Source organism: Carlito syrichta, unplaced genomic scaffold, assembly GCF_000164805.1.
Source record: "Carlito syrichta isolate Samal-C Ts95f unplaced genomic scaffold, Tarsius_syrichta-2.0.1 Scaffold301950, whole genome shotgun sequence".
NCBI classification, from domain to species: Eukaryota; Metazoa; Chordata; class Mammalia; order Primates; family Tarsiidae; genus Carlito; species Carlito syrichta.
The window spans coordinates 115239-128128 of NW_007246046.1; the positions used below are offsets into that span (position 1 = coordinate 115239).

Genomic DNA, 12890 nt, shown 5'->3' on the forward strand with positions numbered 1-12890 from the left:
TTCCTCTGGAACACCTTCTGAAGGACCTGCCTGAGGCTGTATTATGGTTAACTTTTTTTTTATAAGCAGAAGGAGTACACTCTAAAATAATGATAAAAAGTATAGTACAGTCAGCCCTCCATATCCACGGGTTCTACATCCTCTGACGCAACTAACCATGGATTAAAAATACAATATTCCTTTTTTTTTTTTTGAATTGTAGTCTCACTCTGTCGCCCAGACTGGAGTGCCGTGCCACGTTCCCGGCTACCGTAGCCTTGACCTGCTAGGTTCCGACGATCCTTCCGCCTCAGCCTTCCAAGTAGCTGGAACTACAGGCGCACGCTACCACGCCCGGCTAATTTTTTTATTTTTTTATTTATTTTTTTATTATAGAGATGAAGTCTCGCCAAGTTGCCCAGGCGGGTCTCGAACCCGCGGGTTCACGCAATCCACTCACCTCAGCCTCCCAAAGCACGGGATTACAGGCTGAACCACCGAGCCTGGCTAAAAATACAATATTCAAGTGGTACAAAACCCATTCAAAAAGAGGACGGACCTTTCAAATCAGCAGTTTCCACAAGAAAAGAAACTGAAGAAGTATAACATTAGGTTGATTTTCTCCAAGACAGGAATACAATTTGATGCCCCTATGTAGGTCAAGACCCTTGTAAAAGCCATGCAGAGAAACTAAATGTACCGACCTCCCTCAGAGGCAGTTCCTAAGTATATCACTTATATTCAGAATGAAACTGTCCACCACCCTTGCCATGGATCCATGCTTCTCCTACTGAGTAACAGAGCACTAAAACAGTGGTACTAAAAACCCAGGATCAACAAGGCGCATTTCTTCTTGGTGCATCAATAATCTCAGATTTGGAAAGAAATTTTTTTTTAATTTTAAAACAAACCAAAAAAGGCTATATTATGGACAAGGATAAAAAAAATTCACAAGAATTTTTTTGAGATAAAATAAGAAATGTAAAGATATATAATGCTACTAGAAGAATTCACTAGGCTGTATGCCCATACCTCAAGAGGACTGGGTACATTCTCTTCATTTTTTTAGATAATACTGATAGACAATAAAATACACAAATGTTCAGTGAGCGGCTCCATAAAATCTCACTAATGCATACACCCACATCGTATATAATTATGAATACACTCAGATGAAGATCTAGAATATTCAAGGTTCATTCAACTTTGACCTTAAAGATACTCTACGATAAAAATGTTTGAGAAACACAAAGTTAAGTCAATTTGCATTACCTGTTCTTGTCCATGGCGACTGTAAAACTTGACACTTAACATCCTTAATAACCCCAGAGTCTTTGGCACCTACAAAATAAATGAACATCATATGAAGAAAGATTAATGGAATGATTTGTCACTGTATAAAGTCCTTTTATCATAAAATGAAGACCACAGCAAATCTAATATTTTTTTAAATGATTAAGAGAATCATCAATAGGTATCAAGGATCTTGGTATGATTCTATTTTGGGAAAAAAGAAATCTACTAAGTGCTAAAATCTTACAAGATATATCCACAGTCAAGTGCTTCTTAAATATATAAATAACAAATCTAGAATAATGTATAAAAATCAGAGTCCTCTGCAAGCCTTTCTCAAATTAGGCTGCCCTGGGTTACATTTTAACCTACTATCACTATGGAAAAGGCCAAAGCCTCCAACAGAAATTTTATCCATACAAAAATACCAGAAAGAAAATCATCATTTAAAAATCAGTATCTGAAATAACTTAAATATAACCCAAGACCATTTTGTTTTTAGATTTAATAAATATACTTACAAAAGCAAGAAGAGGAAATGACAATATTTAAAACATGGAAATTAAGGGTTGTTGAGGATTTGGAACTTTCATTCATTGCTGATGGGAATATAAAATAGTACAACCACTATGGAAAACTTTTTGTGGTTCCTCAAAAAGTTAAACATAAAATTAACATATGACCCAGTAATTCCATCCTAGGTCTATACACAAAAGAACTGAAAACAGGTATTCAAAAAAATATCTGTACATGAATGCTCATAGCAACATTATTCACAATAACCAAACAGTGAACACAACCCATATATCCATTAACTGAAAAATAGATTAACAGTATGTAGTATATCCACACAATGGAATAGTAATCAGTCATAAGAAGGAATGAAGTATGGAGACAGGTTGGACCTCAAAAATATTATGGTAAGTGAAAGAAGCCAGATACAAAACATCACATATTGTATGAACCCATTTATATGAAACATTCAGAATAGGTAAACCATAGGGACAGAAAGCAGGCTAGTGCTTACCAGGAGCTGGGAGAAGGTAGAAAATAGGGAATGACTGCTAATGGGTTCTTTTTGGAGTAATAAAAATGTCTCGGAACTAGAAGGTGGTGATGATTGCACAACAGAGGAAATGTACTAAATATCACTGAATTGTATACTTTAAAATGGGTAATGTTTAATTTTATGCTATATGAATTTTACCTCAATTAAAAAAAAAAAAGCAAAAGGGAGTGTTGTTTGGTTGAGGCCAAACATTTTGCCGCCAGAACTTCTGAATAGTTAAAGACATTAGTGACGGCCCAGCTAGACATTTTCAAATATTTCCTTCAAATACAATGAAGAACAAGAAGCGAAAATAAATCACATGTAAGTCACTCTCTCAGCGTAACTTGAAGATAGAGAATAAACTAAACTTCAAAATAGCTTTAAGTAAAAGAGAAAAATCACCAAATCCCAGTGTATCATCTCCATCGCTCCTGCCAACCTCTAAGTCCTCACTCACCTCCCACTGTGGCCTTCCATGAGGCGTGGTGGTAAGCAAAAGCAAATTTAAAAAATACTGCAGGGCCCAAGGAGGGCAGAGGGGAGTTAGCAAACCTGTCTAACCATCTAAAACCACTGCCAAAAAGATTAAGTCCAATCTAAGTCTAAAAATATTAAAAAGCATCCAGGTCAATCAGACATGGACTACAGAGAAGGGACACAAGTGTGGGTATGACTTCAAGAGCAGTCTTCCAAGCACATAGATTCTGAAGGAGAAAAATGGCAAAAAAGGAAGAAGGGCCTTTTGCCAATTGGGCAGTGAAGGAGAAAAGACGCAAACAGAGGCATTTCCTGTGTTGCAACATAAAAAAGAACCATAACATCAGAGGACCTACATTCCCTCCCTCACCAACAAAATAAAACCAAAAAACCTATGGAAGTATTTGAACATAGTGATAGTGACAAAAGAGGGTACCATTAAGCTAGGAATCTTGAAAAGGATTTCAGTACCACAAAAATAAACAAGAAAGATTCACTAATACCTTGCCAAAAATCAAAAGACAAACGTCAATACATATCAACAAAGAGAAACTAACCCTGGAATGAAGTATATCCATACAATGGAAGAGTAATCGGCCATAAGAAGGAATGAAGTATGGATACATGTTACAACAGATTGAATCTCAAAAATATTGTGGTAAGTGAAAGAAGCCAGATACAAAACAACCATGAAGCAAAAGAAAAATCAAACAACTATGAAGCAAAAGAAAAATCAAAGATTAACACTCTAAACAGAATTAAATATGCTCAAACAAGCATTTGAGGACATGGCAAACTTGAAAAACTACCTTAAAACCAGAAATTCAATAACCAAGAATAAAGTTGAACAAAAAATAAAAAACAGGTAACAATAAAAAGTGTTTTGAATTCAGGAAAGAAAGATAAGACAAAATTATCTAAAAATGAAAAATGTTAGGGTATTCAAATGAAAAGTTAATAAAGGGCTTTAAGGAAAGACAAGACAACAGTGAAAAATGGAAATGAGATAAGAAGTGAAAAGAAAATAGGATAAAGTAAAAAGTCCAAAGAGTTAAAGAAAAAATTACTGAAAATAAAAGATACTAAAAAGGCACACCATTTGAATTATCAGAGAATATGAAGAAGAAAAACAAAACTAAAGCACAGAACTAATATTTAAAATTATAATCCAAGAAAATTTTCCAGAAAGAGTAAAAGATCTAAATCTACATATACATTAAACAGACCAATTCATACTTGGGAAAATTAACCCAGAACGATCAACTCCAATATTCTATGAAAGCTATTAGATTTTAAAGATAAAGAAAACCACAAGACCTCCAAGAAAAATAGACAAATAACACAAAAGGGGAAATAATCTGATTACATTAGATTTTTCAAATCCCACATACAAAATTTTAATGTATAGCATATTTTAAAATTTTATGAAAGGTGAGCAAAGGATTTTATATCCAAACAAATTTTCCTTCAAATATCAAGGGTACAGAAAATGTTTTTTCAACACAAAAAAAATAAGGAACTCGTCACCTGTGAGCCCTTCTCAAAACATATACGAGAAAATAACTTCATCTAACCCACGAGTCGATGAGAAAACTTCAGCAAGAAAATGAACATTTTAAAATACGTAAGTGGACATCTAAGATTAAAGAAACGTGGAGATGAAAGTAGAAACCAATGCACAAATATTCTGTGTATGACAAAATGGAAATAATCCAAAAGGAAGAAAAAGGAAAGAGAAAGAGGAAAACAAAATGGGACAAACAGGATTCCAAAAAGTCTGTGTTCAATAACATTCTACGCTGAAAAAGCAGCAGAAGCAATAATAAAAATTCAGTCACTTTTGTTATTTTGATATACTTTTTTCCAAAATATTTATCTTAAAAATACAAGTAGACAATGATAAATAATTAACACTATAGATCATCTTACAGTTCATCAAGTGCCTTCATATGTATTATCTTATTTAATCCTGGCAAAAGCCTTCATACACAAAGTGATAAGTGATAGAATTCAATCACCAGTCTTCTAACTCCAGAGCCTGACTTTTTCCTCTATCCCAGCTATTGAATTCTACTCTGGTACCTGTTATAGCTTATTGCACTTATTTGTGGACATAGCTATCTCCTCCAATATACAGCAAATCCTTTGAGAGCTGCTACCAGTATCTTTATATTCCTAATATCTGTAGCAGTGATTAAATGCTGAAAAAATGAATAAATAAAACTATCTCACACAGATGACACAAACATTAATTTGGAAGCGTTGGTCAATGCACATATTGAATTTTGCATAGTCTCTTTTACAACCTAGCAGCCTTGTGAGAGACTAGAATATATGTGTCAGCAGCATTTGTCGGTCAATATCTACCCAAACACAATAGCAACCTTAAACAAACAATAACAGGCAGTTCGATGGAGAACAATATCTGCCACCTGACAAAAGGACCTAATCCTATAACCTTAAATTACTTTGAGGTGGGGCAAGACTATATAGAATGACTGTAAGTCTAGCTGCAAGACACAGTCACTGATATAATTAAAAATACATTTGCAGCATTTCAAGAAGTTAATCATACAGCAGAGCATTCAATTTGCAATTCAATATTTTTTCCCACTTATTTTGTCAGTGCACAAGCAATTTTCTTTTAAAAGACTTCAATACTGAAGCCTCAGGCTACAGAGAGAAGAACCATACATAGCTGAGCAGATTCCAGTATTTCACTAAGGAGAAAAGGGAAAGCACAGGAAAATACAAAGTAGCCAAGGTGAAAAAAGCTTCCTAGTATGTGCCAATACTCGGGGACTTCCTGCTTGCCAGCCAACTCAGCCACAAACACACACTTGATGATACTGCAACAAGATGGACTTTCATAACTTGTCTGCTACCTCTCCTCATGTCCTCCACACTCACCTATTATTTTCTTTTTTCTCTCAACCTTTAATTTTGACAAATTTTACAGTTACAGAAAAATGGAAATGATTATACAATGAAATACCAACATACCTTTTGCCTGGGTTGCCTGGTTATTAACATTTTGCCAAATGTGCCTTATCTCTCTTTGCATGCATGTACACACACTTTTTTAAAAATTATTTTTTGAATGAAGCATTTGAAAATAAGCTACAGGCATCCTGCTTACTTTGTTAGACAGAGTTGAGGGAGAAACTTCAAATTCTTTCCAAGACGTATCCTCATATATCTCACATGTAAAACCACAAGCTAGATATGAATTAGATCAGAGAGATAAATATAGCCAAATTCCTACAAATATGAAATAATGTACCCAATATATATCATAGTATCTCCTACCTCATTCTATTTTTTATAGACTATAAATCATATAAACTGGTTTAAGGTCTGGGGCCATATAAACAAATAAGTTGATGTCATTAAAAAAAAAAAAACTACTACTTTGTTAGGTTGAAGCACAATCACATATTTCAGTATATACTAAATGCTAAAGAAATTCCATGGAAGATTACTATCATTACTGAAGATATCTTTGCACTTGGTTTTCAACACTAAAATCTTTAACCATTCATTGTTATAGAAGATTAATTTGAAATCAATACATTTTAGGACAAATAATAGAACAAATACATTCATTATCAAAACAATTCTTCATCACTATACAATGCATCTATGCAAACAAAAACTATCTGTACCCCCTAAAGTTACTGAAGTAAAGAAAGAAAGAAAAAAAAAAACAGCCTAACACATTCACTCATCTAGTATATCACTTTAATTCTTGGTTTCTTCTGTCACTCAAAAACTGTCATCACATACCACACAACACATAGGGTGCATATTTTGACCAAGTGCTTGACATCACAGTTTACACAAACAACCAAGCTATGTAAGATTACAGGGTTGTCAATATGGCAAACACAACTAGGATTCACTGATACCTAGCTTTTCTCACTTTTCTGGATATACAGAAAACTACTTCCCAGACCCCTTGAAGCTAAGAAGGACCACAATACAATAAATGAACTGTGATTAGAGGTGATGTTACTTCTGGTATAAGTCAGTAGAACGTTCCACCTTTCATCCCCCTATTCCCCTCCCAAGGCCATACACTGACACAATGGAACCTTAAGGGGTTCTCACCATGGACCTTTTAATCATCACTTGGAACAAGTTACCCAGGAGAGTCATGGTATCAACAGCAGGCTTTGCCACAAATAGAGAAAAAATGTTTATGTGGTAAGCAATAGAAATTTTAGAACTTTTCATTTGCTTATTTATGTGATTGAATTATCACATAAAGCCTAGCCTATTTTGACTACTATAGCCTAAAAGAATGTCTAACACAAAATAGAAGCTCAGTAAGCAATTACTGAATGAATAAATGAATTCAAAGATGAATAGCATATATAAATATGGAACAATATAGAGAGAAGTATACTACGTAGTTAAGAACTTGGACTAGAAACTTCTGTCAGAGCTTGTACTCTAATTCTGCCACTTGCTAGCTGGGTGACCCAGGAAAACTTATCTACAGTTCACTTTCCTCATCAATTGATTAGGGCCAGTAATAATACCTAACTTCAAAGGGTTACTTAGGATTAAGTGAGCTAATATAAAAGCACTCAGAATAGTTGCCAACACAAAAAAGGTGCTTAATACATGTTTTCATCTACATAAGCAAATACAAGTAACAGGACTACTGTTATGTTGTTTTTCTAATATCTGAAAATATTTTACTAGAAATGAGTCCAACTTAAATACAATATGCTTTAGTTGAATTTGATATTTAAAAGAAGCACTAAAATTACACATGCTTTAATTCACCTTCCTCAATTAATACAAAATTATTTCCTCCTCTATATCTTACAAAAGGTTTATCTAAGACCTATTAGCAAAGCAAAATGCTGTAACTAATACTTACCGCAGTAACACTTTCTTCACCATTAGTAACCTGCTTATAATAAGGTGATCCGGAAAGAACTCTCCAGGCAGAAAGGCCACAGCTAGAAGCTTTTGACATGCCTACTTCAGCAGCTTCACATCCACCAACCATTAAAAGTCTAAAAAAGAGAAAAATAAAAGGAACTGATAAACGCAAATACAAACAAGATAACAGCAAAACAAAGAGAGCAGATAAATAAATAAAACTAAAGTAATAATAAAAAAAAAAAACTAAAGAAAAATTACTGCCTGTTAAACCTAGAAGGCTAATCCTAAAGGAAACAATCAAAAGGTTTTTCAGTTAGAATTTCATCTTACACAAAAGTAAGGCGTAAATACTCAAACACCTTAAAACCCAGATGGGAACTTAAAAATTAAGAAAAAAGCATTTTAAGTCTCCCTACCGAAAATCAGAGAAACTCTATCCCAATACCAATAAACTTTAATAAACGGATGTGCAGCCTCACCCAGGTCCATTATGTATTATTTACAACAGTGTATCTGATGCAGTGAGGGCACAATCACAGAATGTTAGAAGGAAATGACAGAGGGAGTGCTTGGATGGGGAACAGCCATACAGCAATAACTGTACAGAAATAAGACTGGAAAGTAGCCTAAGTGCATGTTAGAATTGGTTCACTTTTCTGTTTGTTATACTCCATTAGCAAATGGAGTTAGTTACCACCAGGGCAAACAGCCCAACACATACTAAAATTTAAAAGACATTAATGTGCAACCACTTTGGAACAAAAACCAATTAATAATGGAACCAAAATGGTCACGATTTTTAAAGTTATGGTCAGTATATCTGGCAGGGATCTGTATAACAGGCATCATAATCACCTGTCTAGTAAAAGAAAAAAGTTTGAAAGTAAAGTTCTGATATACTTAAGGGAACACTGCAATTATCAGTGAATTCTCTGCTGTTGTCAATGACAGACAATGAAGACAGCAGAAGAAAGAAGTCACAGACTTCTCGGTGTTTTAATTTAAAAACCAGTCTCCACTATGCTATGGAAATTGCCTACTGCCTCAGGGGGAGAAAAAGACTTCCAGGGAGAGGCTTCACTGATCCTGTCCACATGGTGCTCTCCCTATACAATCTACCACGGCCACTATCCAAATGATAGACACTGTATCAAACTCCCTTTACACTACAACTTTAAAAGTGCCTGTCATCACTAGACTCCTATTTTGTCAAAAAAGAGAACGAACTTCACCACATATATCAGTTACCTTTTTCTAGGTCATACTCATAGAAAAACCAAATTTTTAAAAATTTTAGTTTCTGCATAGAAACTAAAAAGTGAAAGAAAACAATACTTCATAAGGTTCCTTACACTTGGCATATCAAAAGACAGACTCAGGTATATGACTATGTCAACCAAAGTTAACTTTTAAATGTCATAAAACTATAAATATCAGTAGTTCATGATATAACACCATGAACTCTTAATATTGCCCCTTCAAGACCAATAGAGGTATATGCCCAAGGGCAGTCAAAAAAAACTATATTACTGTAGAAAGCAACACCATCTTCTGTTAATTCTGCTAACCTTGTGTGCCTCCCAAAAGATGTCCATGTCCTAATTACTAAAATCTGTGGGCATGTTAGATTACATGGATTAAAGGTTGTTAATCAACTGACTTGAATGTAGGAAAATTATCCTGGATTATCTAGGTGGCCCCAATTTAGAAGGAGGAGGCAGAAGAGTCAGTGTCTGAGTGATCTAATGTAAGACTCAAATGAAGGTAGAAGAGGCCACAAGTCAAGGAATCTGGACAGCTTCTAGAAGCTAGAAAAGGCAACAAAACAAATTCTCCAAAGCCTCCAGAAAGGAACACAGCCCTGCTGACACCTTGATTTTAGCCCAGTGAAATCCATTTCAGACTTCTGACCTCCAGAACTGTAGGACAAGTTTGTATTATGTCACTAAATTTGTGATAATTTGTTAGAGCAGCCACGGATAACTAATATACATCTTGTTTCTTTCCCAGTCCCAAAACTCGGATGACCTACTAGACTCTAATTCCATCAACATCTTTCTTTTCATTTGACCACTGGCTTTCTAAAATGTCTGAACTGAGCTAATGCTAACAATCAAAGAACTAATCTCTACAATATACTCTTAGATGTAAAAACACAAAATCCTTCTAGATTTAACCATGTAGCTTAACCTATATAATCACAACTACATAGGAGGCTGAGTTTGAGGCTACAGTGAGCTACAATTGCACCACTGCACTCCAGCCTGGGTGCCAGAGCTAAACTCCCTCCCACCAAAACCAAAAGAAAAAAAAACCCTCAAAATCCACAGTCATTTGAATGCAAGAAACACAACTTGAGCCCTCACTCAAGGTCTTTTTCCTATGACTTTTGTACATGGCTCTAACAAATTCTCATCACAGCAAACCAGAAACAGAAAATTTTGAGATAATTGCTTAAAGCAATCTATTTGGGCCATTCATTCTCACCCTAGGCAAAACTTTAGAGCTAACACATAATTAACCCTGTTCACCAGGAGAAAAGAGATTTTGGTCCAAAGTCAAGCTAGTAGTATAAGTATTACTTGCCCAGAGCACTTATTCTGCTCAAATGATTCTATTACAGTAAAATATGTTTCCCAAAAAAGGTGTATCTAGTATAGATAAAATCATATTATCCCTCTGAATCGAACTCCCAATTTGGGGAAAATATTGATGAAAAAAGAAAAGCACTTTAAACAACATTCCAAAGATGCAATCAACAAAATCTAGACAGTGGGAAACTACAAAATAAATGACCTAGTTTCTTCAGAGCAAACACACACTCAAAGCAAAAGAGCAACAGACACAGGGAGAAAATGGAAAAAAGATCAATTAATTAAAAGAGAACACAGTCTGGATATTTGAAGATATTGACAAATTATTGAGTCCTTATTTTGTAGAAATACACACTGATTATGAAATAATATACCATCTAGGATTTACTTGAACATAATTCAAGGAAGGATGGGTAGAGAAATGGCTAGGGACACAGATAAAATGAGATCGGCCATAAACTGACTGTTGAAACTGAATAATAGGCACAAAGGAGTCGATATACTATTCTCTCTTTTTTTGTACATGCTTCACACATTTTTCCATAAAAAAATTTTTCCAAAAGTCCATTTGTTAAAAAACCTCCTCTAAATAAATAGAAACAAAAGGAGTAATTTGGAATATTAGAATACAGAATGTAATCATGTTTCCTTAATCAGAAAACATGTGGTTCGTAAAACATACCTTTAAAAACCAGTAGCTTATCATTATAATAAAAGTAAAAATCACTGTTTGAGAATTCAACAAATTCCCCAAAGATCACAACAAAACAGCTGCATTCACAGCACTTTGGGAGGGCAAGGCGAGAGTACTACCTGAGCCCAGGAGCTCAAGACCAGCCTGGGCAACATGGCAAGTTCCTGATTCTACAATACAATCAAAAAAATTAGCTAACCATGGTGGTATGCACCTTAGCCCCAGCTACTTGGAAGGCTGAAGCAGAAGGATCACTTGAGCCCAGCAGGTTAAGGTTGTAGTAGCTGTGATTATGCCACTGCACTCCAGCCTGGGTGACAGAGTGAGACTCCAATTCAAAAAATTATATATATATAGTTCCATGTTTATTATATATAACTTCTTTATATTTACATTAACAAACATATAAAATTTTAAGTTGCTGGATGACTGAAGGAGTTACAAGTCAACTTTCTGAAAATCCAGATTTTTTTATCTCCTGGTCTTGATACTAGAAGACACTTCCCTTCTATGGGTTCTGATAAATAGCCTATCTATGCACAGATCAAACTGACTGCAAAAGGACAAGATCCACTAAAAACAAAAGATTCTGTATTTGCTTCCCACTTTTTCTCTGTTCATGCCATACTGAAGAGTAAGTACAAAAAAGAAGGAGAATGACCAAATGAACCAAGTATTGTTCCCACCAGATGGGAGAGCTTTGAGACACTTGACACCTCAGCTATAAGAATGCATATGTCTTCACACATGCAAGCAAGCACGAATGCTCATATGTGTTTAAAGGGGAAAAAACAAAGATGACTTCATTAACAGCCAAAACAGGTAACAGACAGCAGGGACAATGTGCAGGGCCCTGAGTATACAGAGGTGAACAAGCTATGCTCTCTGTGTTCAAAAGCTCACTCTCTAAAGAGGGTGAATGTGAGGGAAGAGCAGGTGGCAGCATGGAATTAAATGGCACCAAAGATGACAGGCCAATCTGAAGACGATAAGCCAGTCTAAATCTACTGAAGGGAGTTTCCTCAGTTATACATGCCAGGGGGTATCAACCCCAATTCAAGATGTTAATTTATTCCATTACTTTAGCGTTTTAAAAGACAAATGATGCAGACTAGGGCTAACTTACAAGTGACTAAGAAAATAAAAATAAAAGCAGGTGGATAGTGATGCATGGCCAAGTAAACAGTTTCCATCATGACCACAGTGTTCAGAAAAGACTTCCAGGGCAACACTGGCCAGAAGTGAAGAACAATAAAGCTCTACTGGTAAAACCATGTAACCTAAAGTCAGTCAATGGGAACAAGAGGTATCCGGGATCAAGCACAATATGCTCAATACGTGTTTGCTGAGTGACTTGCGAATGTAAAGCTCCAGATTACTCCTTATGCAGCACAGAGTGAAGGTTCATAGAGACCTAGCTTCCCACTGCTCATCCTCACTTCTGCCCTTAGAATGTTTGAGCAATAAGATTGAGATGAGGCGGGAAATGGAAGGGGTCATGGCAATGGGGGTAGGGAAGAAGGGGACACAGTCTGATAAAAAAAGGACTAGACCAGGCTAAGTCAAGAATCTGGTAAAGAAAATATCAGGAAGAAAATCTGAAAATGTTTGGGAGAGATACAAGAGATATGAATGAAGAGAGAGAGACCGTATTCTTTGGAGCACTCTCAATACTTTAAAGATGCCAATTCTTCTTAATCTATAAATTGAATGCAATTGCACATAAAATCCTGGCAGAACTCTTCATGAAACTGAACAAACTGATTTTTTTTTTTTCTTTTTTTTGAGTTGGAGTCTCACTCTGTCACCCAGACTGGAGTGCAGTGGCCGCTCACGGCCACCACAGCCTCGACCTGCTGGGCTCCGGCGATCCTTCCGCCTCAGCCTTCCAAGTAGCTGGAAT

At 35.6% G+C, this 12890-nt stretch overlaps 1 protein-coding gene across 1 annotated transcript in view; it reads right to left on the reverse strand.

Annotated features, from left to right (window-relative positions):
• The window catches only part of LOC103258057 (neuroblastoma-amplified sequence), a 170081-nt gene that overhangs the window by 90013 nt on the left and 67178 nt on the right, over positions 1-12890 (reverse strand). The window contains exons 10-11 of the mRNA XM_021711229.1: positions 7692-7830; positions 1252-1320 (exon numbers count right to left, since the gene is read on the reverse strand). Coding sequence (XP_021566904.1) covers positions 1252-1320; positions 7692-7830 — 208 coding nt within the window. The remainder of the gene's footprint in view (positions 1-1251; positions 1321-7691; positions 7831-12890) is intronic.